Source organism: Eschrichtius robustus, chromosome X, assembly GCF_028021215.1.
Source record: "Eschrichtius robustus isolate mEscRob2 chromosome X, mEscRob2.pri, whole genome shotgun sequence".
Lineage (NCBI taxonomy): Eukaryota > Metazoa > Chordata > Mammalia > Artiodactyla > Eschrichtiidae > Eschrichtius > Eschrichtius robustus.
Window position 1 is genome coordinate 109,064,185 of NC_090845.1, and position 26,251 is coordinate 109,090,435.

At 35.1% G+C, this 26,251-nt stretch overlaps 1 protein-coding gene and 1 non-coding gene across 4 annotated transcripts in view; both read left to right on the top strand.

Annotated features, from left to right (window-relative positions):
• STAG2 (STAG2 cohesin complex component) overlaps positions 1 to 26,251 on the top strand; it is a 116,746-nt gene that overhangs the window by 50,531 nt on the left and 39,964 nt on the right. For all 3 annotated transcript variants that reach the window (XM_068532751.1, XM_068532753.1, XM_068532752.1), the window contains exons 5-14: positions 3,716 to 3,812; positions 8,447 to 8,523; positions 11,602 to 11,806; positions 13,779 to 13,930; positions 16,373 to 16,446; positions 17,577 to 17,700; positions 18,501 to 18,599; positions 18,696 to 18,775; positions 24,188 to 24,295; positions 25,253 to 25,364. In XM_068532751.1, coding sequence (XP_068388852.1) covers positions 3,716 to 3,812; positions 8,447 to 8,523; positions 11,602 to 11,806; positions 13,779 to 13,930; positions 16,373 to 16,446; positions 17,577 to 17,700; positions 18,501 to 18,599; positions 18,696 to 18,775; positions 24,188 to 24,295; positions 25,253 to 25,364 — 1,128 coding nt within the window. The remainder of the gene's footprint in view (positions 1 to 3,715; positions 3,813 to 8,446; positions 8,524 to 11,601; positions 11,807 to 13,778; positions 13,931 to 16,372; positions 16,447 to 17,576; positions 17,701 to 18,500; positions 18,600 to 18,695; positions 18,776 to 24,187; positions 24,296 to 25,252; positions 25,365 to 26,251) is intronic.
• Positions 16,079 to 16,185, top strand: LOC137757538 (U6 spliceosomal RNA). The gene has a single exon (XR_011072379.1). It is a non-coding gene; the product is annotated as a U6 spliceosomal RNA (small nuclear RNA).

Below are 26,251 nucleotides of genomic sequence, written 5' to 3' on the forward strand. Positions count from 1 at the left end.
AATAGATGTTGAATTTTATTCAATGAGTTTTTAGTATACTATTTGATGATTAAAAATTTTAAATATATTTCATTGTGATAGCTTGTATTAGTTTTACTATTTGTATTTTATTTGTATTTATTACAGCACCTTATATAAACTCTAGTATAAACTCTTCTTGATCTTCATGAATAACTTTTGATGTGATGTGATTTTTTTGTAAGATTTCATTAAATATTTTTGTATCTTTATTGATGAGAATAGCCCTTGTTCTAGTTATCTATTGCTGCATAACAAACCACCCCAAACTCAGTGATGTAAAAGAACAACCATTTTATTATGCTTAGTGATTCTGTGGATCTAGAATTCAGACAGAGGTAAATAGGGATGTCTCTTCTGTGCTTCCGTCCATGATGCCTGGGGTCTCAGCTGAGATAGCTTGAATGCCTGGAGGTGACAAAAACAGTTAGGGACTATAATCATCTGGAGACTTCTTTATTCATGTTTGGTACCTAGTCAGGAGTGATTTGAAGGCTGGGCTCAGCTGGAACTGTTACCTGGAGTACCTACAAATGGTCCTTCCACGTGGCTTTGGCTTCTTACAGTATGGCTTCTGGGTTTGGAGAGACTATCCTGAGAGGAAGTGTCTAGTTCTGTAGTGCTGCAAGAACCCAATGCAGAAGTTGAATAGCCTTCTATGACCTACTCTTGGAAGCATCATTTCTGCTGCACTCTGTTCTGGAGAAGGGGACATAGACCTCACTTCTTTTTGGGGAGCAATGTCAAACAACTTGGGGCCATGTTTTAAAACTCCCATATCACATAATATATTCTCTTGATACTGCCCATATCATATTTGGGGATCATCTTAGAAACATTTCTTTCATAAATTGAGTTGGTTAACATACACAAGCTGCTATAAAATATAGAAAAGGACTGAAATCTAGAAATTAAGCAACATTTTAGAATATGTCCAGTAAATCTCTATGAGCCAGGTGATTCTTAAATAATATTTTCTTTTTCTTTTCTTTTTCATGTGATCATATTATCTTTTTTGTACATCAAATTGTACATATTTTATTCATTCAGTTCATACCCAAATTCCGTATTTATTGGTATATAACTTAAAACATTTTCCCTCCTGACTTTTCGTTTTTTATATTAGCTGTAATTTATCATCTTAATTTTTAAAATTTTGTTTATTTAAAAATTGTTTTTATCTGTTTTGTGGTTTCCTCTTTTGTCCACGAAGGAATACAGTGCTGCTTTTATTTTTTAGTTCTGTTTTTTTTTTAAAATTGCTATATTGAAATATACTTCACAAACCATAAAATTCACCCTTTTAAAGTGTAAATTCAATGATTTTTAGTATTGGTACATTCACAGAGTTGTGCAGCCATCACCACAATCTAATTTTAGAATTTTTTCAATACCCCAGAAAGAAATCTCGTGCCCATTAGCAGTCACTTTCTCCTCACCTGCCCCCAGGTCTAGGCAACCATGAATCTACTTTCTATAAATTTGCCTATTCTGGACATTTCATATAAACGAGGTCATGTAAATATATGGTCATTTTTGAGTGGCTTCTTTGACTTAGCGTGTTTTTAAGGTTCATCCATGGTGTGGCATGTATTATAACTTCATTCTTTTTTATTGCCAAGTAACATTCCATTGTATGGATATGCCATGCTTTATTTATCCATTCATCCCTTGATGTACCTGTGGTTTGTTTCCACTTTTTGGCTGTTGTGAATAATGCTGTTATGAGTATTATTGTACAAGTTTTTGTTTGGACATAACGTTTTCATTTCTCTTGGGTAATAAATACCTAGGAGTTGAGTCCCAGGGTCACTTAACTCTTTAGCCTTTTGAGGAGCTGCCAAACTGTTTTTACAAAGTGGCAGCACCATTTTACTTTTTTTTTTTTTTTAATTTTTTAATTTATTATTTATTTATTATTTTTATTTTTGGCTGTGTTGGGTCTTCGTTTCTGTGCGAGGGCTTTCTCCAGTTGCGGCGAGTGGGGGCCACTCTTCATCACGGTGCGCGGGCCTCTCACTATCGCGGCCTCTCTTGTTGCGGAGCAGAGGCTCCAGACGCTCAGGCTCAGTAGTTGTGGCTCACGGGCCCAGTTGCTCCGCGGCATGTGGGATCTTCCCAGACCAGGGCTCGAACCCGTGTCCCCTGCATTGGCAGGCAGATTCTCAACCACTGCGCCACCAGGGAAGCCCCCATTTTACTTTTTTACAAGCAGTGTTTAAGCATTCCATTTCTCCAAATTCTTGCCAGCATTTATTATTGTCTGTACTTTTTATTATAGCCATCTTAGTGGGAGTGAAGTGGTATCTTATTGTGGTTTTGATTTCCATTTCCTTTGTGGCCAATTACACTGAGCATCTTTGCATGTGCTAAGGGCCATTTGTATATCTTCTGTATAGAACTGTCTATTCCGATCCTTTGCCTATATTTTTAATTGGGTTATTTGGCTTTTTAAAATTATTGAATTGTAGCTCTTTATATTTTCTGGGCACAAGTTCCATATCAGATATATGATTTGCAAGTATTTTCTCCCTTTCTGTGGGTTGTCTTTTCACTTCCTTGATGGAGTCCTTTCAAGAACAAAGTTTTAATTTTGAATAAGTCAAATTTATTTTTTCTTTTGTCTCTTGTGCTTTTGGTCTAATATATAAGAAGGGTTTGCCTAGCTCAATGGTTATGAAGATTTACTTCTGTGTTTCATAGGTTTAACTCTTACATTTAGGTCTTTGATTGTGTATATGTGAGATAGGGTCCAGCTTCATTCTTTTGCATACAGATATCCAGTTGTCCCAGCACCGTTTATTGAAAAGACTAGTCTTTCGCTATTGAATTGGGTTGGCATCCTTGTCAAAAATCAAATGACCATCAATCTAAGGGTTTATTTCTGGACTCTCAGTATTATTCCATTAATCTACGTATCTGTCCTTATGCCAGTACTGTACTGTCTTGATTACTGTAGCTTTGTAGTAGGTTTTAAAATCATGAAGTGTGAGTCCTTCAACTTTGTTCTTTTTTCAAGACTGTTTTGACTATTCTGGATACCTTGCATTACCCTAAGGATTTTAGGATCAACTTTTCAATTTCTGCTAAGAAGCCAGCTGGGATTTTGATAGGGATTGCATTGAGTCTGTAGATCATTTTGGAGGGTACTGTCATCTAACAATATTAAGTCTCCAGATCCATGAACTATCCTACTTTCTTTTGATGCTTATTTCTTATTAATATGGGACTATTAGTGCTCACTGTTGAGGAAAGGTGTTATTTTATTTGCATTTCCTCATTGACCCAGGCATTCACTTCTTTTTAAACATTTTGTAAAATTTTCATTCCATTGCAGTGTTAATATTTAGATATTACTTAGTACAATATTTTAGTCAAATATCAGTATTTTCTAAGATAGCTATAATATCACTAAGAAATTTCAGTTTATAGAGTTGGGTCCCATATTTAGTTTTCAGATTCATTTTAATGCAAAAATAAGGAAGATGGATCATTTATGTACAATCAGGTGATTAATTTACTGAATTTGATTCCATTTTATTGTTAAAATTTAACTTTACATTTTAGTATACAAGTGTATGTATTTATTGAAATAATGTGATACCACTTAATGTTGAATCTTAACAACTTTAATCTGACTTAATTAACTCTTAGAACGTTAGGAAAAACTAATGGTTCTTTTCCCCCTCTGCTGTAGTCGGTGGTAGATGATTGGATAGAGTCATACAAGCATGACCGAGATATAGCACTTCTTGACCTCATCAACTTTTTTATTCAGTGTTCAGGCTGTAAAGGTAAGATATATTTATTTTGGAAGCAGAATGTTCTCAAATGTTCTCTTCTTTTTTGTTTCATCTAAAGATTATTAGCACTTTATGTGGAAACTAATGCCACGATACTGAGTTATTTGCATTATAACCATACAAAATTTATGTAAGGAAAAAAGAGCAAAGAACAAAGAGAGAAAGTCTGTTGAGACTGTTATATTCATATGTGAAAGTTAACTAAAAACTTGGCAATTGGGCTTCCCTGGTGGCGCAGTGGTTGAGAATCTGCCTGCCAATGCAGGGGACACGGGTTCGAGCCCTGGTCTGGGAAGATCCCACATGCTGCGGAGCAGCTAGGCCCGTGAGCCACAACTACTGAGCCTGCGCATCTGGAGCCTGTGCCCCGCAACAAGAGAGGCCGCGACAGTGAAAGGCCCGCGCACCGCGATGAAGAGTGGCCCCCGCTTGCCACAACTAGAGAAAGCCCTCGCAAAGAAACGAAGACCCAACACAGCCAAAAAAATAAAGTAAATAAATAAATAATTAAGTCAGGAGCTCTCTAAAAAATAAATAAATAAATAAATATAACAAAAAAAACTTAAAAAAAAACTTGGCAATTTATAATTGTTATGTTACTTTATTAGATATATTTCCCACTTTCAGCATCTGGTTTTAGGAGCAAAGAAATGGATTAAGAAGGGAGGAGGAAGATAATGAAGAGATACAGGTTCAAGTGGCAGGGAATTTTAAAGTGTAGGGAGTTAAAAAGTGCCATGAATAACAGCAAGTAAGTAGGTAAGTAAGTAACTAAGTAAGTAAAGTAAGGTATTGGTGACATTTACAGGTTTTTTTTTCCTAAAAGGTAGAGAAACTGGAGTGGGGAGCGGGGTCTTTTTAAAAGTGTTTATACTTTATTTTAAAAGATTTTGAAGTAAGAGTAGGGAAAATATAAAATGTCTTCCCTGAGACAAAAACATGTAGCACACACATTTGGCCAGGGGGACAAAATTGTGTAAGTTGGGGAGTCATACATCCTGATCTGGATCAGTAAATGAGTTAGTCAAGATCATGGGCAGGTTCTGATTTGTTCTGTGTCTCCCTAATACTTGGCCCATCCTTGAAATTCTAGAAGATGCACAGGCTAATAAATGTTACAGAGTTTTCCAAGGGTATTACATTTTTTAATGAAAATGGCGCCAAAAACATGGGCATTAGAGGTTAGGAGGAGGGAAGATTGCCTAAAAGTAGATCTAAAAAATTAAGGTGCTAAAGAATGACTGATTTAATAAACAAATCTGAAAAGAGATCCCAGGAAACAATTTACTTATGTCTACTCCTTTAATTCTACAAAACTTCTTTAAAAATCCTGTCATTGGAATTGGAAAACAAGTAACATTTTAAGAACTGATGCATTTTATGAGGTCGATCACAACTTTCAGTGCAGTCTGCATATTAAATGTTATATATGTGAGGCCTGATAGATAAATTTATTAACTTCTTGAGTCTATGGTCTTCATAATGCCGTTAATATGGCCGTTTTTGAGAAATTTTAATGTCTTGTCTTTAGAGTGCAGAGAGTTGCCTAGTTTACTTCTTAGCTAAAGGTAGCTGTAAATCAGTATTAGAAAATTCTACTGAATCTGCTCAGAGGAAGTGTTGTAGTAATGACAGTATGATGAACCAGATTCACTCTTTAGAAAATGAGATATGTTGATGTTATTTTTTTTTTGTCTATGTCCATTCCATCTTTCTGGAGTAGAAGGGTACAAGTACCTGTTTGTGGTGTTATGTAATCAAGGGCAATGTCCTTTCTCTTTAGATTCTTTGAAAATGGAAAGTTGATTGCAGAACAACTGAACAGGTGCCAGAAATAATTTAATGAGTTGAAATTCTAATTTTTATATTCAGTCTTACCTATTATACCATAGTTTGATCAGTTTTAGTTTCCTAACTAGGCTTCTGAATTGCAGTTTTAAAACAAAGCCGTAGTCAGAGCATTCCCCTTTATCAGATACATTCCTTTTCTGGCATCACTGTATTTATAAATCAGGAGCTTGCCCATTAAACATTTGGACATACCTTGTCACAAACAAGGTTGTGAAAATTTTTAAAAATTGAAGGTGTTGAAAACATAGGTAGATTTAAACACTGCTATAATATTTATTTTAGAAGCAAGGAAGCTCCATAAAGAGGAATTTACCATGTAATCAAAGTTAAGGTCATTAAGTACTTACAAAACATACTCAAAAATATTTTGGTAGAATTCTTTTATAAATGAGTTAGAAACATGCTTAAGTATATACAGTGTACCATTTCCTGTGGATTTAGGATTGTTATTATGAGCGTCAGTTATTTTACTGTAGTTATGCCTTCTGCAGTATTGAGGTATGTGGAGAGATGTTTGGCCCTACACTGAATGGCTTCAGACTGCTCTGTGGTTGGTGATTCTGTGGCCAGTGTTGTTTCCTTCTTTCTTTCCTGGTCAGCTGTCACTTTTCAGTTTACCAGTTTTTAAAGCAGTCTTGCTTCATGTCCCCCACACTTTTAAGGCAGTGGGAGCTGGCCTGATGTCCTGATGGCTTCTTTACACCTGCCTCAGGAGTTATTATATGCATAGAGTTTGTGACAGCTATTTTGTTTTCTGCTTATATTTGGGTTTATGGCTGTTATATGGTCTATGAGATGAGAGGAGGAGCTTTAGAAGTTTGTCAAAATGTATGCAGTATGTTTACTTTGAGATTTATTTATATATAAATGCTTATTTCATAGAAATTATTTCAGGGATTGAGTTATTTGTCCTTCTCTAGCACTGCCAAATTTACAGTACCTGGGTGTAAAGTATGAGAAGGTTCTGGAGATACATCCACGGCTCTAGATATAAATTAAAAACCCCTCGAAAGGTTTTCGAGAATGTGCTTCTTTAGTCAGGGAAATCATGCTTTCTTTCAAATTTGTTAATATTTTTAAACAATCATTTGGTTTTTTAATGTGGTAAGTAAGGGCTCTTTCACAGTACCAGTAGAAATTGATCTCACCTGGGGCTGGGCAGCAAGATGTAGACTAATAATCTCATACAAATTATTTAACTTCTCTTTGCCTTAGCATCGGTTTCCTCATCTGTAAAGCCAGGATTATAGTACCTCCTATATAGGCTTGTTACCAGGGCTGAAGTGGCTGGTGCATAGGCAGCTCAATGGTTGTTAGTTCCTATTCTATTCCTGCTGGTTTTGTTACGCTACTGGAAGGTCTTCAGATTGCATGCCCATAGAGAGGGAGCTCACATAGCGGTTGTTCTTTTCAGATTTGGGGTTGGAAAGAGTATGATGTTCTATTGTTGTTTTTAAATTTATATGCGCACACACACATGTGCATGCATATATAAAATAGAGCTTGGTCAATTGAAATATATCTAACTTTTATAATAAATCTCATGTTCCTGTACCAAGACATTCTTTTATTTTTAAATTAAAAAATTTTTTTTGTTTGGCTGTGCCGTGCTGCATGTAGGATCTTAGTTCCCCAACCAGGGATCGAACCCTTGCCCTCTGCATTGGGAGTGTGGAGTCTTAACCACTGGACTGCCAGGGAAGCCCCAAGACATTCTTTTAGATGTTACTATATTTATGGTATTCATAGTGATTAGACTGGCAAAGAATAAATAATCTAGCATTAGAAATGTGGTTTAGGAAATTCACTTTTTACATTTTTTCTTTTTTTTTTAAAAATCTGACACCCCATCAGTGGAAATTCTTGTATGACTTCTTCTTGCATTGTCTCCTGCTCATAACTTTTTCCTAGAAACCCCTTTTTTGATATTTGACCTATACCTGGCTAACTTTTACTACATTTTTTTTGAAATACAGTTGATTTACAGTGTTGTGTTAATTTCAGGTGTACAGCAAAGTGATACAGTTATACTACTTCTTGTAATGTGCATCCTTTCTCCTCGCCTCTTCCATCCTCCTTTAACACTCTAAATGTCCTTATAAGAAACACCTACTTATCCAGATCTTTTTCTTCTGTCTGAGCTATAGCCTTTCTTGGCTTTTCAACTCATTTGGGCATTTATTATGTACTAACTTTAATACTTTATTTTTCCCTTTCTCTCTGCTCCCCCCCCCCATTATTCTTTGTTTAAAGTTACAACTAGATTACAGGCTTCTGGATGAGCAGGAACTACAGCTTACTACTTATGTTTATTTGAAGCCCTTTGAGGGGATGATGGCATGTAGTTGCCTTACATATTGTTGTACTTAGTAAAGAAACCTGGCTAAAGTGAAGTCTACCTATTACTCTTTCCCTTATTTTCTTCAGGTTCATCCTCAAGGTTTTAAATGTTACCTTGGCTGCTGCCTCATGCTTGATGACATATGCTTTATATTAAAGGGTCTTAGTCATTCTAGGCATGAGTAAAGTAAGTCAAGTAGAAATGGCTAAGGCTGATTGTTCTAGGAAAAAAAGATACCTGTCAGAAGTGTGGGGCTGTTTTCTTGTATATATTGAGAATGGCATTTGTGCTTTATAGGGTTGAGTAACATGGTAAAGATCAGGTGATATTGAAGTACACCTTATTGTGCGATTGTAGACATTTTAGTGTTAGAGATGGACTTAGAAGTTATTTTTTAAATTTACCATTAACTTCTTACACTTGCAAATTTCAGGTGTTGTCACAGCAGAAATGTTTAGACATATGCAGAACTCTGAAATAATTCGAAAAATGACTGAAGAGTTTGATGAGGTAAGTTATTACCCTAAATGTTATGATAATTTTATGCATCTTGATCTTGATTTACTCTTCAGAGTATTAAATTCTGAATATTAGTGTTGTGGGTAAGAGCTTTGGCAGTAGAAATCCAATCAAATGATGGCCATGTGACCTTGGGCAAATTGTCTTAGCATCAGTTTCATCATCTGTAAAATGGAGCTAAAAATACTTATAAGGGCTTCCCTGGTGGCGCACTGGTTAAGAATCCGCCTGCCAATGCGGGGGACATGGGTTTGAGCCCTGGTCTGGGAAGATCCCACGTGCCGCGGAGCAACTAAGCCTGTGCGTCACAACTACTGAGCCTGCACTCTAGAGCCCATGAGCCACAACTACTGAGCCCACGAGCCACAACTGCTGAGCCCGTGTGCCACAACTACTGAAGCCCACGCGCCTAGAGCCCGTGCTCCGCAACAAGAGAAGCCACCGCAATGAGAAGCCCGCGCACCGCAAGGAAGAGTAACCCCCGCTCGCCGCAACTAGAGAAAGCCCGCGCGTAGCAACGAAGACCCAACACAGCCAAAAATAAATAAATAAAATAAATAAATTTATAAATAAATAGTAAATTTAAAAATACTTATAAGGCTGTTATGAAAACTGAATGCAGTAATGTTTGAAAAATTCCTTAGCATTTTACAATGCCTGGCATATAGTAAGAACTTAATAAATGGTAGCTGTTTCTATTTGTCAAAAAATTAAAATTTCAAGGAAGAATAAAATTAAGTGCCTACAAACATACCTTAGAATGTTGTAGAAGGAAGATTCGATAAATACTTGGGGAACCAGGTGGAAGCTTAGGCAAAGGAAAATACATACATACATATATATATATATATAAAATTGTTTAAAGTCTTATTTATGTTTCAAATATGAGTAGTAAGAATAATACAAATCCATAATAAGTAGTAGCTTAGACTTTAGTTGATCCTTTATCACAGTGATGTCTTTGAAGTATTGTTGCCAATGAAGACATATTTAGATTTACTATAATATAAACTCCTTCAGGGCAGGGATTTTTGTTTGTTTTGTTCACAGCTGTATTCCAGCACCAGTAGCTTTACTCTTTAAAGCTTTTCACCATGAATTTTCAAGTAGAAAGCCTTGTCTCATTTGAGTTCTATTTGATCTTTTTTTGTTTTTTTTGCTTGCTCAGATGAAGGAGCTTTCAACTATCATTCTAAAAGATAGACAAGAGTTGTTAAAATGGCTTTGATGATCACTAAGTGCTATTAATCAGTCTCTAAGTAATTGAGATATAATTATGAGGAATGGTATTATTTTAACCTTCTGATATTAAATGTTTTAGTGAGAACTTTCTTTCTTCTAAACAGCTATTTGAAACAAGAATCCTGAAATAAGATTTGAAAATATCAGCAAACCAAGTTGCTAACAGCAATTAAGATGACACTTTTCAATATAACACTAAATGAGCCAATCAGAAAATGTGGAAGAAAACCTTTTTGTGAAGTATTAGGACCTTATTCTCAGATGAGACATAGTTCAACTTGTTTATGGCATGACTTAAAATTTTTAAAAATGTATGGCTCTGACGACAAAATTTAATTGTTAAAAATTTTACTAAACCATATTGATAAAATGACCTTAAGTTTCTAGGACATTCTTGTCAGAAACTCTTACTTTTAGAGGTTCTGTGTAGTATTGATCTCTGTTTTTATCTTTATGACTTGCTTGTTTTTAATGATTTATGGAGGACCGCAATGTATCTTCATTGGTGAATGCCCCATCTTATATATAGGAGTACTTTAGTACCTGTCTTTCCAGGTCATTCTAGCTACATTTCCATTTTTAAAAAAATTATCTCATTGTTTGCATCTGCTGACTATTTGATGTCCTGAAGCTAATGAAAACATACATTGTAATCCTTCGATTATTTATAACTCATACATCAATCCATTAGACTGGCTGAGAATGTGATTTCATCATTTTGAATCCATTAAAACATATAACTTTGGTTTGATGTTGGTTTGGTTTTGTTTTATAGAAATTTAGTGACCGTATCTTTGCTTATCAGAATAATGTTTTGTTTGATGGGAGAGGCTTTTTATTTTGGTATGTAATTGGTATATGTTTTCATTGGTTAGAGTGAATTCAGAATATCCATTTTGTTTTCTTTAAAGATTTTTTATTTATTTATTTGTTTATTTATTTATTTATTTAGGGCTGCATCGGGTCTTAGTTGCAGCATTAGGGATCTTTGTTGAGGCATGTGGGATCTTTACTTGTGGCTCACAGGCTTCTCTTTAGTTGTGGAGCGCGGGTTCCAGAGTACGTGGGCTCTGTAGTTTGTGGCATGCGGGCTCTCTAGTTGAGGCGCGAGTTCAGTAGTTGTGGCTCGCGGGCTTAGTTGCCCCGCGGCATATGGTATCCCAGTTCCCTGTCTAGGGATCGAACCTGTGTCCCCTGCATATTGTAAGGCGGATTCTTTACCACTGGACCACCAGGAAAGTCCCATCCATTTTGATCTTAAATAAAAGAGATGTGTTCAAAGGTACCTCTACCTTTGCATATTATTCTTCTGCCTACTTTGAGGATTTATTACAGAAGAAAGATGAGATAAAGGAGTCTTTCTTTAAAAAATAAATTTGTTTATTTATTTATATTTTATTTTTGGCTGCATTGGGTCTTCATTGCTGCGCGCGGGCTTTCTCTAGTTGCGGCAAGCGGGGGCTACTCTTCGTTGCAGTGCGCGGGTTTCTCATTGCGGTGGCTTCTCGTTGCAGAGCATGGGCTCTAGGCATGTGGACTTCAGTAGTTGTGGCACGTGGGCTCAGTAGTCGTGACTTGCGGGCTCCAGAGCACAGGCTCAGTAGTTGTGGCGCACGGGCTTAGTTGCTCTGTGACATGTGAGATCTTCTCGGACCAGGGCTCGAACCTGTGTCCCCTACATTGGCCGCCGGATTCTTAACCACTGCGCCGCCAGGGAGGTCCGATAAAGGAGTCTTTTAGCTCCTGCCTAGGGTATTTGAAAAAAAAGTAAAAGTTTATTAAGTCATGTGTTTTAAATGAAATTGCTGTTTAAAATTTCTGTTTTAGGATAGTGGAGATTATCCACTTACCATGGCTGGTCCTCAGTGGAAGAAGTTCAAATCCAGTTTCTGTGAATTCATTGGCGTATTAGTACGGCAGTGTCAATATAGTATCATATATGATGAGTACATGATGGATACAGTCATTTCACTTCTTACAGGATTGTCTGACTCACAAGTCAGAGCATTTCGACACACAAGCACCCTGGCAGGTCAGTATTTAGAAATATTTTCTGTGCATTTTCTTAGGTTAGAGATGAAAATGATTTTCATTAAAAGAAATGAAATAATGGTGACAAATTAATTTTGTTTATTAAGTAGCACCTAAGAGGACACTCTCCCCTCTCCTTCAGCCCTCACGAATTACTGGGAATGGAGTGATATTTTCAGTTTTGATTCTCTGAAGGCATACTACAATTAATTTTCTTGTGGTAAACCTACTTGTTTCCTATCCACCTCTTTTCCCTTTCTGTGGCGTAGTGATCTGTTGGGTTCTTGAAATATGTTTTATCAAGGAAGGTGTTGACAGCAAATTTGGGGAACAGTCATTTTGGATATGTAGTTCTAAATGACCTTTATGCATAGTCTCTGCTAGCATAGTCCCTCCTGGTATGATGGTCACTACAGGATGATGCTTATTTAATCACACCACAAAAAGCTGATTTTTCTTACGCTTCTGAGTAACTTTAGGCTGAGTCAAATTCTTTGATCTTTAAATTTTAATGAAATGAGTTATATTTTTAAGGCTCACATGATTAATTCTAGAACAGTGATTTTTAGTGTTGATGTTGATAAAATGTTTTGGTTTCTCTTTTGTGCTGAAAGTACTATTATTGAATATGTGCTTTTTGGTTTGAGTTTGAATAAATCAACTAGGCATTAATTGTTACTATAGTATTCTAAGCCTTAATGATAGAATATTTTGATTTCTACAAAAATTTTTCTTTCTCTAAGTGTGGGGATGTTTTTTTCCTTTAGAGTATTTCCGCAGAGAATTAAAGCTATGATTAAAGATGTACTTCTGCTCAGCCCTCCATTTAAAAAAAAATAAAATGCATACAATCTCCCTGTAGGTTTTGCTTTTAGATTTGAGGTCACAAAATATGAACGTGATCTTGCTCTGTGAATTTAGGTAGCTTTGATGTTAAGAACTTGAACAGTTAAAGTAAATTAAAACATATATGATGGGGTAAGGTGGGTAATTTTAGATCAGAATGACAAACTGGTTTGCTGAAGGTGTGGAATAGCTCAGAGCAGAAGATTGGGAATTTCTTTTAAAGAGAGCCAATAGCCACAAATTAAGGTTTAGTTTTGCGGTGTTCTATCATGCAGTGAACCAGGTCTGAGACATAGTCTAGACTAAGCTATATTAAGCATAAAGTGTTCAGATATTTCAGTTAATAAGTTTGAAATCACAGGCAGTGAGTCTTGTCTCAGTAGCAAGAGTTCAGTAACAGAAGGTAGAGATCTGGAGGAACTCTGATAAAAAGCACTTTATTGAGTGATATTTTACTCTTTGTACTTTTGACTTTTTATCTAGATCTGTCCTTCATAATCGCACCATTGTCTTTATGATGATATGTAATAGAGTAAAATTAAAGGAAATCAAATACTGATAAAACTGTCCAACATTTCTACACACTGTACTTTGATAAAAAGCACTTAAGTTCCCTCCCCCTTTGGTTACTGGATAGCTAAATGACTGCTGTATGAATCAAAATTTATTTAGAAGGTGAATCGTGGTCTCTGGAAAAGGTCATTGTAGGGGACATATATATCATAGTATAGTGGGATTTGAGCATAGTCTAGAGTCAGATTACCTAGTTTTGAATCTTGGTTTAACTATGTATATGAACTGTGTAGTCTGAGGCAAATTTCTTAATCTCCCTGAGCTTCAGGTTCTTCATGAATGAAATGAGGATAATACTTAACTTTGAGGGCTGTTGTAAGGATTAGGAGTTAATCCATGAGAAGTATTTAGCATAGGTAACTGACATATAGTAAGTATTCAATACATATTAGCTGTTGTTTTACTATTGTTGTTGTCGTTTGTAGCAGCTATATTTTTCTTTTCTGTTAGAAGCGGAACAGCCCATCTTGTTTTTAATTTCTCTTAATTTTGATCTTAACTTGTAAATTTTTGTATCTGTGAGACTAAGTTCAACATTTTCCATTTAAAAATAGCTATGAAGTTGATGACAGCTTTGGTGAATGTGGCACTAAATCTTAGCATTAATATGGATAATACACAAAGACAATATGAGGCAGAACGGAATAAAATGATTGGAAAACGAGCCAATGAGAGGCTAGAACTCCTGCTACAGAAGCGGAAAGAGGTACGTACACTTTTGCACTGAATATTTAAGCTATTAATCTGTAACTAACTTGGTCACCATTAATTATGATATAACTTTGCTAGTTCATCAGATATTTTTTTTTGAAAAATTTAAACAACATGTTTCAGGTTGTTTATACATCTAACTTATTTTTGTTGATTATTCATGCCAACAATACCTTCTGTGTATATATTCTTTCTGTGTGGACTAGGATTAAGAGTTCAAGGCTTCACATAAGGAGTCCTGGGCCAGTCTGACAAGCTGCTTAATGCTTTAGTGTTATTCATCTCTACTGTGAAAATATCTCTCCTAACTTCCTCCCTCAGCATATTGTCAGGATGAAATGAGGTTTCACTTATGTAAAGTCACTTTGAAAAATAACTTATAAGCTATTTATGCTGTCATAATCTGTGTTTTTGGTTTTTTTGTAGTGTAAGAGGCACTTGGTTAACATTATGACCACCAAATTCAACTATGAGTGAGGAAAATATATTTTTTCAGTTTTATGCTAAATAATAATAAATAAAATCTTTCGATGTTGTGTTTTTTGATCATTGTTGTTGTTGTCTCCCCTGCCCCCATGCCACGCGGCTTGTGGGATCTTAGTTCCCTGACCAGGGACTGAACCCAGGCCCTGGCAGTGAAAGTGCCGAGTCCTAACCACTGGACTGCCAGGGAATTCCCTTGATGTTGTGTTTTTGATTTAAATTCCTCCTTCACTGGTGATGTAATATTTTGCTATCTGATATTGGGGATGTTTATTTTTATTTCTAACAGGCAAAGTCTCATGTTTCAGAAATATTAGTAATGCAGTTGAGTTAAAATATTTGCCGTGGTATTCCATAAATTACTTACTTGAGTTTGACATTTTTTTGGGGGTAGTGGTAACTATAATTTAAAAGTTGGTTATTTCTGAGATAGCCAATAACTTTTTAAAATGCCCCCTGCTCAAGAAAAGCCAGAAAAATCTTGCCCACATTTCCACCATGCCTAAACTCCTCATCTTTTTCACGTACGGTTGACCCTTGAACAATACAGGTTTGAACTGTGCAAATCCATTTATACTTGGATTTTTTTCAGTAGTAAATATTACAGTACTTACATGATCCACGGTTGGTTGAATCTTTGGTTGTGGAACCTTGTATGTGGAGAAACTGTGGATACAGAGAAACTGCATATACGGAGGGCCGACTATAAGTTTTATTTGGATTTTCAACTGTGTGGAGGGTCAGCGTCCCTAGCCTCTGCGTTGTTCAAGGGTCAACTGTAGTTGAAATGAAGAATTGACCTTTTTGCCCCTTAACTTAGTTAATAAATTGCATTGGATGCTTTATTAGATGAACATAATGCATGAAATTATGGCCTGATTCTAAAGATTCTGAACATAGAATGAGTGGATATAGGTAAAAACGGGTTTTGAGTTTAAAATTCTTGTACAAATATAAGATATTAATACTTCTAGCTTGGGTTAAGTTTTTAAACATGTTGAAAGACCACCTGTGCCTTTGACTGTGCTAATGCATACAAGTGCATGCCCTTGTTAGCATTATTTGGAAATGTGAGATTATGTTCATGAAAAGAAAAAAAACATTTTACAGAAACAGAACATAATCTAAAAGCTAATTAATACTTAGCGTGTGAAAGATTTTCCTTGTAATTCTCAAGCTCTGAAACAATTTTCTCTTAACTCTCAAGCTCTGAATTGAAAATATATGGGAGTAAATAAGTCAACCAAGATTTGAAATATTTAGTTGATTATTTCAAGTGAGCCTTGTTTCCCTCAAAAATATTTAGCAGGGAGACAAATTTTTTGCCAAGTTATTTTACTCAAATCGTTTTTGTTCTTTGAGCAGGTACTAGTTAACATGACTTATTTTTCAGATGCTAAACACCAAGATAATGAAACATTGTTATGCTTTCTTGATTATATGTTATATAATAGATATGTATTATAATAAACTACATAACAGATTTCTTTATGTACATTTATACAATGAAAATATGTGACCATTTAAAAAATTAGTCTACCAGCCAAACATTAAAAACCAAGTACAAATATTCCAAGTATCAAGGGACTGTGGCTACCTGATAGACAACAGCTGTTAATTTTTGTATGTGGACACTTTGTTTAGTGGAATTAGGAATTGGGTGCTCGCTTCGGCAGCACATATACTAAAATTGGAACGATACAGAGAAGATTAGCATGGCCCCTGTGCAAGGATGACACGCAAATTCGTGAAGCGTTCCATATTTTTGTTATAAAGCAGAAACTAACACACCATTGTAAAGCAATTATACTCCAATAAAGATGTTAAAAAAAAAAGGAATTGGGTGTAATAACCAAAACACTGGAGAAACCTGCATTTGTGCTTGTAACAACTTTTAAATGTCCTTTTGGTTCTCTTCCATTACAATTGAGAAGAAATGATGTGTTCTTTTCAGCTTCAAGAAAATCAAGATGAAATAGAAAATATGATGAATGCAATATTTAAGGGAGTGTTTGTACATAGATACCGGTAAGTCAGGACAGTTTTTTTTAATGTAACTCTTATTCTGTTCAAGTTTGGATATTTAGTGGTTTAGGCAATATAAATTTAGTGGAAATCATGTTAGAGTAAGATCAGTGTTAGAATCTAAGCTCTTCCACTGATTGAGACACTCTAGGCAAGTTACTTAACTGCTCTCAACTTTGTTTTCTATCTGAAAAATGGGGTAATGTTGTGCTTGACTTGTAGATGCCCAGAAAATGGAGGCTACTGCTGTTATTAGGAGTCAGGGTACAAAATACTTAATTGATTTTGGAGGTACTATTGTTAGTAGAGACTGTACGTTCTGATTCCTGACTCAGTGGGAAAAGCTGACTCAGTGGGAAAAGCTGGATAGATTTAAGTGAGATGTTTCCCTTATTTTGAATGAGTAGAGGAAAGAAATAGGTAATCTTACCACCATTTCTGCTGTAACCTATTCTTTAAATTTTGGTGGCATGTTTATTTAACTTCTCCGTTGTTTCCTTAACTTGGCAGTTATTGAATCAGGTTAATACTTCCTTTGTAATATCCCTTTGTCTATTCTTACCTTTTTATTTCTGTTGTCACCATTACCTTAGTCTGTTCCCTCATCATTCTCATGCCTAGAGATTATTGCAGTTGTCTTAAAATGTTCTTTTGTTGCATCATTCTTCTGCTCAAAAGCCATGAATGACTTACCATTACCTACAGGATGAATTCAAAATAATTTAGTCTGACATTCAAATCCAAATTGAGCTTGGCCTCAATATTAGGTGTAACTAATTCTCACCTGGAAAATATTCTCTAACCAGACTAGTGTTCCTGCTGTCTGAACACACCATGCCCAGGAGGTGTGAACAAAGGCTGGGGTATGGCATGGTATAAAAGGTGGGGATTGGATTCTGTTTGTAGGTTTATTTAACTTTAAATATTTATATGGTGATAATTATGCTTTGACAACTAGACTGTAAGCTCTTGGCATTCGGGGGCCATGCTTCAATTCTGCTTTTAAATCCCCAGTAATACTTAAGGTAGTGGTATATTCATAGTAGGTATGAAGTATTTGGCGCTGCTTAAATAAACCACAAGTCCTGTGGTATACTGGCACTAATATGCATAATTTTCCTTCCTCCATGCAGGGATGCAATAGCTGAAATCCGAGCTATTTGCATTGAAGAAATTGGCATTTGGATGAAAATGTATAGTGATGCCTTTCTTAATGACAGTTATTTAAAATATGTTGGTTGGACTATGCATGATAAGGTAAGATATGCCTTATAGACTGCTTTTCTTTTTACACATAGGCATAGCTATCTGCTGCTCTCATTCATAGTGACTTATCTGCATGTAGGTATAACTGGGAGCACATTCCTATAGCCCTCTCTCCTTTATTCTTTTCTGTCCGCTCCATGAAAATGTGGTCTCTATCACATAAAGTCCCCTAGTTTTTTGAATCTTGGCCACTGATTTAGCCTTCAATCTTGAAAATTTTGTACTGAAACAATTGGATCATGTAGGTGATGGTGGTGGTGGTGAGACATTTCTTAGAGCAGTAAGAAGAATTCTTACTCTGTTAATATGTAAGTGCTATATACATTTTAAAATTTCTTTAATTTTGATTCTCTTGATAAACATGTATCTTAGCCAGATTATAAGTTACAACTTGGCTTCTGACCTTTTTTATTTTTTTTTAATTAATCTACCTTTCTCTTAGTCTGCCTCTTCACAAGCCTTGAAGTTCTTTGTATATATTCCTTACAAATATTACTTTCTGTAAAGGAAAACTTACTGTGAAATATGCTACTATCGTCTTTCACAATAGTATTGCTCTGAAAAACTTTTCAAAAAATTTTCATTTGACCTACAGCAGTAGTAACCCCAAAGGTATTTAGTTTTAAATGTTTATATATTGATTCCTATTTTTGCATTATCAAAGATGAGAGTTTCTGAAGAAATGCTATTGTATAGAACATATTTAAAGTAGAAAATATTGTAAGTATCTTGAATGTTCAGGTTGAAAATATGCAGAGTTCTAATAAATTTTCTCCTCTTGTTTCATTCAGCAAGGTGAGGTAAGACTCAAATGTCTCACTGCTCTACAAGGGCTTTATTATAACAAAGAGCTTAATTCCAAACTGGAGCTATTTACCAGTCGGTTCAAGGTTAGTATTACTCTAAGTATTTAAAAATTACCTATTATTTGAAAGTATTTTTTCTGGCTTTCCCTTTAAGAATATTTTAATTATTTTTGTCCTTAGGATAGAATTGTGTCTATGACCCTTGACAAAGAATATGATGTTGCAGTACAAGCAATAAAATTACTCACTCTTGTTTTACAGTAAGTATGTTTTTTTTTAAAAAAAAAAAAAAATTTATTTAGGGCTTCCCTGGTGGCGCAGTGGTTAAGAACCCGCCTGCCGGTGCAGGGGACACGGGTTTGAGCCCTGGTACAGGAAGATCCCACATGCCGCGGAGCAACTAAGCCTGGGCACCACAACTACTGAGCCTGCGCTCTAGAGCCTGCGAGCCACAACCACTGAGCCTGCGTGGCACACCTACCGAAGCCCGTGCGCCTAGAGCCCGTGCTCCGCAATGAGAAACCACCACAATGAGAAGCCCGCGCACTGCAATGAAGAGTAGCCCAGGCTCGCCGCAACTAGAGAAAGCCCGCGCGCAGCAATGAAGACCCAACGAAGCCAAAGATAAATAAAATAAATAAATAAATTTTGAAAAAAAAGAAAAAAAATTTATTTATTTATTTGGCTGCCCTGGGTCTTAGTTGCAGCATGTGGGATCTTTTAGTTGTGGCATGCGGGCTCTTAGTTGTAACATGCATGTGGGATCTAGTTCCCTGACCAGGGATCGAACCCGGGCTCCCTGCATTGGGAGTGCGGAGTCTTAACCACTGGGCCACCAGGGAAGTCCAACAGTAAGTATGTATTTATTGCATATTGCTAATATCTAGTTATCTAAATAATACATTAGAATACTTGGTTTAAATTTATCTAGATGTAAATTTTAATAACTTGGGGTTTTACAGCAAGAAGTTTAATTTTTTCATGTAAAGTTGAGAAAACAGGAAGAGAGAACCATTGGACTAGAAAATTCTGAGCTAGGAATTCATGTGTTCTCATTCTCTTGACTAGTTTCCTTTCAATTTTACTGTCTTCAGATGCTCTTGAAATAAAGTTAAACACTTGAATGTGTTAAATATGCCTATCATATTTTGTCACACTTCTATTTTTTTTTAAGATTTTATTTATTATTTATTTATCTTATTTATTTTTGGCTGTGTTGGGTCTTAGTTGCGGCATGCAGGATATTCGTTGAGGCATGCGGGATCTTTCGTTGTGGTGCGTGGGTTTCTCTTTAATTGTGGCGTGCGGGTTTTCTCTCTCTAGTTGTGGCGTGCAGGCTCCAGGGCGCGTGGGCTCTGTAGTTGTGGCGCACGGGTTCCAGAGTGCATGGGCTCTGTAGTTTGCAGCACGCAGGCTCTAGTTGAGGTGCGAGAGCTCAGTAGTTGTGGCGTGCTCATTGCCCCTTGGCATGTGGGATCTTAGTTCCCTGACCAGGGATCAAACCTGTGTCCCCTGCATTGTAAGGCAGATTCTTTACCACTGGACCACCAGGGAAGTCCCTTGTCACACTTTTAGAAATTAGTATTTACTGAAACTTATCTGTAAACAATCTGAATTTAAAACGTATTCTATTATGTTAAAATATAAAAGTGATGGAATTCACTTTTTTCCATTTTAAAAAGATGTGATGATATATATAAGATTTACCACTTAAACATACTTAAGAGTACAGATCAGTGGAATTAAGTACATTCATATTGTTGTGCAGCCATCACCATTATCCATCTCCAGAACCTTTTTTATCTTCCCATACTGATACTCTGTAGATGACTGCCAAGTGTGATTTTAAGTCATATTGTCTACTCTTTATCTCTGAATTTGATTATTTTAGGCACCTCATATAAGTGGAATTATACAATATTTGCCCTTTTGTAGCAGGCTTATTTCACTTAGCATAATGTCTTCAGAGTTCATCCATGTTAGGTTATGTATCAGAATTTTATTCCTTTTGGAGACTCAGTATATTCCATTGTATGTATAACACATTTTATTTATTCATTCATCTATTAATGGACATTTAGGTTGTTAACATGATCCAAATAATTGCAAAAGGGCCTTTTCAAAAAAAAATCATAGCATGCTAATTCTGACGCTCGTATGTATGGAAAAGTCATCATGTAAGAGTAGCCAGCAAAATTCTGATAAAAACTAATGAGAGATGACTACCCGGTATGATTTTAAGTCATATTGTAAAACCACAGTAACTTTTATTATTATTATTAATTTTAAAAATTGAAGTATAGTTGATTTACAGTGTTGTGTTAATTTCAGGTGTACAGCAAAGTGTTTCGGTTATACATATATATAGTAGGTCCTTGCTGGTTATCTATTTTATACATAGCAGTGTGTATATGTTAATCCCAAACTCCTAATTTATCCCTCCCTCCCCCTACCATAGTAACTTTTAAATTTTGGCACTCGTATGTGAATAGACAGAAATCAGTGGCACTGAATAAAGAATAGAGACAAACTTAAATGCATCCAGGAACCTAGTGTAGGGTAAGGGTCGTTTCCTATCAGAAAATAAATGGTTTTGTGACACTTAGGTTCTGTTTGGGGGGAAATTAAATTGGATTCATATTTCGACCTTATATAGAAATGATTTCCAGGTGGATGAAATGTTTAAATGTAGATAAATGAGACCATTAAAGTGCTAGATGAAAACTTAGGGGAGGATTAAACATTTATATTTTATATGTAACCTGAGCAGTATCTTTCTGAGCATGACATAAAACCTAGACATTAAAAAAAATACTGAATTTTAACTACATGAAAAACTAGAAGAAAAAAAAACTAGAAATGTGTATATGACATAAAATATAAACAAACTCAGAAAACAAATGACAGACTGGGCAAAATATTTGCATCATAGGAGTCACTTTCAATAAATCAATAACAAGAACAGAAACCCAATAGGAAAAGAGTCAAAAGTTAGGAACCACATCATTGACAGAAAAGAAAATAAAAATTTAAACATATGAAAAGATGTTTAGCCGTACTTAGAGACATGTATATTAAAATGAGACCATCTTTTACCTATTTCTTGACAAAGATACAAAATGTGTTTGGTAATACACTATGTTGGTAAGGCTATGCAAAAACAGACCCTTATACGTTATTGATGGGACTATGAATTGGTAGAACCTCTTTGGAGCAAAGCTTGGCAGTATCTATTCAAAATATAAAATGCTTACATTCTCTAACATAGTACTATTTGTAATAGAATTTTGGAAATATTCTAGATGATTATTAATAGAGGAAGAATTAAATTGATATATAATAACTAATAGAAGCACCTCATAGGGGTTACCTCATTTAATGCAGCAGTCCTCTGTGAGGAGCATGGTTGTTAACCCCATTTATATGAAATGGACTACATTGCAGTCATTAAAAAGAAGGCAGCTCTACCTCAAAATTTAAATTAGGTGGTTGGGATTAATATATACACACTACTATATATAAAATAGATAACCAACAAGGACATACTGTATAGCACAGGGAACTTTGCTCAGCACTCTGTAATAACCTATATGGGAAAAGAATCTGAAGAAGAATAGATATATGTATATGTATAACTAAATCACTTTGCTGTACACCTGAAACTAACACAACATAGTAAATCTACTATACTCCAATATAAAATAAAAATTAAATTTAAAAAAATCAGAAAAAAAAAGAAGGCAGCTCTAGATACACTGACATTTTCTGAGAATTCACTTAACTGGGGGGATTTTGAGCAGTCTTAACAATTGCATTTTTCTTTAATTCTTAATTGGATTTAAAAATTATAAATTGGGGCTTCCCTGGTGGCGCAGTGGTTGAGAATCTGCCTGCCAAGGCAGGGGGCACGGGTTCGAGCCCTGGTCTGGGAAGATCCCGCATGCTGCAGAGCAACTAGGCCCGTGAGCCACAACTACTGAGCCTGCACGTCTGGAGCCTGTGCTCCGCAACAAGAGAGGCCGCGACAGTGAGAGGCCTGCGCACCGTGATGAAGAGTGGCCCCCGCTCGCTGCAACTAGAGAAAAGCCCTCGCACAGAAACGAAGACCCAACACAGCCAAAATAAATAAATAGCGTTCCCTTAAAAAAAAAATTATATGCACATGTTATAAAAATATTGAAAGAATCCTGAAGTAAATAAGAAAATAATAGTGCTCTACTTATACTGTTGCATTTTTCTTTAATTGGATTTAAAAATTATAAAATTTATATGCACGTTATAAAAATATTGAAAGAATCCTGAAGTAAATAAGAAAATAATAGTATCCTACTTATATTTCTACAGCTTCTCCCCTCTTCCTCCGTAATACCCTGTGGACATCTTTTTTTGTTGTTTCTGGTATTTTAATGAAGGGTAATGGCCATTTTTGTTGATTCAGCCATGTATATACCTAATAACTGAAACTTGTCAGGAACATTCCTTATTGGTTAAAATGAGTGAACTACTACACATTTACTATAGTTTTACAGATTTGATTCAATATATATGTATATGTATATATTTTATTATAAGATGGCACAAGTGGTTTTTCCAAAAACGATCCAGTATTACACATCGAGTTAATTTAAATTAAAGTGCTTTTGAAACTTTTAACATTTTGGTTTCATTTTTCTCAAAAAGAAGTAATATTTCCTTAGACATCAGACTTCTGGAAACCTTGTGCACAGCAGAAAACCAAAAAGGATCTGAGCTCCTGAACTAACCATCTACTATCCTTAGGCTTTTTTCTCTGATGGTGGTCCTATGATTCCTAATTTACATATAGTGGTAAAAGCCTAGATTGTTTATCTCACAGTAGACTAAAAGCATATTAGGAGGGAAAGAGGTGCCAGAGGTCAGGACTTCGAATGCAGAGTCCCACTATGGAAGAACCCAACAAGGTTTACCCTGGGGTACTGTGGTTGATGGGCCTAATAATGACTTTGATTTACCAAGATTTTGTTAGGTTTATTTTGTTCTTTTAAAATAAGGTCAGTCAAATGAGCACTGCATTTTAGTAAGATTTTTTTAATGATACATTGTAAAAGTCTTTGGCACTTAAATTTTAATTATTTGCTAAAATGCTTTTGCATTGCCTTATATGGTGTTTAGTACATGGTGAATGAAGTATTATTCTTCATTGTGAGATAACTGGGGTGTTAGTATATTTTAATGTTGCAATATTGTCTCTTTCCTTAATATTACTATGAAATACATGCAAAATGTTCTCTGTGATTATTAACTCTAAGCTCTTAGCATACCACCACTTTTTTTCCTACGTTAGTTTATATTATTTTGTCTTCATTTCCCTTTAGCATATTTGTCACATTGTTATTTCTCTTAGTATATGTTTCATTATACTCGGTATTCACTCTAATTTTACCTCCCATTGATCGTAGGTGTTAACAAAATACTCAGCTGTTTTGTCAGGGGATGCTTTTACTGATAGACGATAATCAAATAAGGTTGATTTCTTCTTTCAACAGAACTTCTTAATGAAGGTTTTTTTTTTTAAACACAAGTTTAAAAGTGAAAGTGTACTATTTTTTAATGTATGAATATGAATTTTTGTAATCAGTATGCTTAAAATTACAACATTACTTTGAAAACTGCTATTGCTTATTTCTTTTTAGGAGTAGTGAAGAAGTTCTTACTGCAGAAGATTGTGAAAATGTCTATCATCTGGTTTATTCAGCTCATCGGCCAGTAGCAGTAGCAGCTGGAGAATTTCTCTACAAAAAGTAAATCTGTATTTCTGTTGTTCATTTTTCTAAAGTATACTTTAATGGAAGTAATTTATTGTGTTATAATTTATATTAAAATATATATAAATATAACTTATTAAAAATTATTCAGTACAGGTCTTAAGCCTATTTTTACATTACAAAAAAATATTTTTCAAAATAATAAAAGGTTTTACTTCGAGTACTTTGATAACAGTTTGATATAAGAACCACAAGAATCCTTTAGTCTCTTTACTTTTATGTTGCTGTTTAACACCTCAGATTAGGTAGTATAGATAGTGTGAATATCTAATCACCGAAAATATTTAGCTAATGTTAAGTAATGGCTTTTAAAGAGAACAATTTGAACCACATGGGCTAAACTGTAAGACTTTAAGATTGTAAAATCTTAAAGATTTTTTTAAAATGCTCATTTGGGGTGAAGCATTTATTAGAAAGAGTACATGATGTAAAACATTTACACTACAGTTTTCTATTCATTGTTATCCATTGATAACTTTTGTTGTTTATAAGGAAGAATGATCATGATACCCGTAGAAAGAGGCCACTGAGTTCAGACTTTGGGATAAATTGTTCAAGAAGGATAGAAGGAAAAGATGTCATTTTTAAAGAGAAGAATGTTTATTATAGATTTATGTGCATAAATGGTATAGGTTAGTCATTGTGATACTTCTATAAAAAGAAATGCTTGCTTAAAATGCAGTAAGGGTTTTAAAAAGAAATAATTCACAATGCAACTAACTTGAGAAGTTAATTTAAAAGGATTTAGAAGTACCACCAAGTGTGAAATGAAAAAGGTTTATAGCAATTACTTAGTATGAAGTTGGATAATACTGTACCTACCCAGCTCCCATGTACTCCTTTGTTAAATGCTTAAATATGGAATTCAGACAGTTTTTTTAAATTAGGAAATTTTTGTTTGTTTTAAAAGTAAGTATTTTGCATTTATCATAGGCTCTTCAGTCGTCGAGATCCAGAGGAGGATGGAATGATGAAAAGAAGGGGACGACAAGGTCCAAATGCCAACCTTGTTAAGACATTGGTTTTTTTCTTTCTGGAAAGTGAGGTTAGTTGATGTTGTTCATGTTATACTTATGTTCAAAACAATTTGGAGGTGGGGTTCAAATGATGTAAATCTTAAAATCTTCCAAATATCACGAGTGTTGGATAAAATAGAGTTCTACCAATTCCACACCAAAAAAAATTTTTTTCTATGTTAGTAAGATACTCAAATAGTATATTTATATGTAGTGCTAAGAGCATGAATTTTGGAGCCAGAAAGACCTGATTACCGATTGGGCTTCCCTACTTATTATTTGTATAACCTTGATTCAGTTACTTAATCTTTCTAAGCCCATTTTCCTTATAAAAATGTGGATAATAATTTCTTAGATAACGCCGAGATAATCCATGTAAAACTATTAGCACAGACCTAGCATTTTGTTAGTTCTCAATATTTGGTACCTGTGGTTATTATTGTTGTTGCAGATACAGATTTACATTTAACATCAGCTCTTTTAGGTCTCCGTTAGGTTGAAAACCTACCTGTTCACCAGAATTTGAGAGGGCCCAACATACATTTTTAGTATATGTGTATTATTTAATCAGTGTTAGGGCCTTTTAATTAGATTTTCTAATTGTTTCTATATATAGAAATACAGTTGGTTTTTGCATATTGACCTCTTATCTGCAATTTTGCTAAATTCACTTTTTAAAGTAAGCTTTTAATAAAATTCTTAGTATTTTCTATAATATACAATCAACTCATTTGCAAATAATGATGATTTTACTTCTTCCTTTCCTACATTTATGCCATTTTTTCCCCAGCCTTACTGTACTGGCTAGGACATCCAGTAGAATGTTGAATAGAAGTGGTGAGAGTGGATAGCTTTGGATTGTTCCTGATCTTAGGGGAAAAGCATCCAATATTTCAACATTAATTACGTTGTTAGT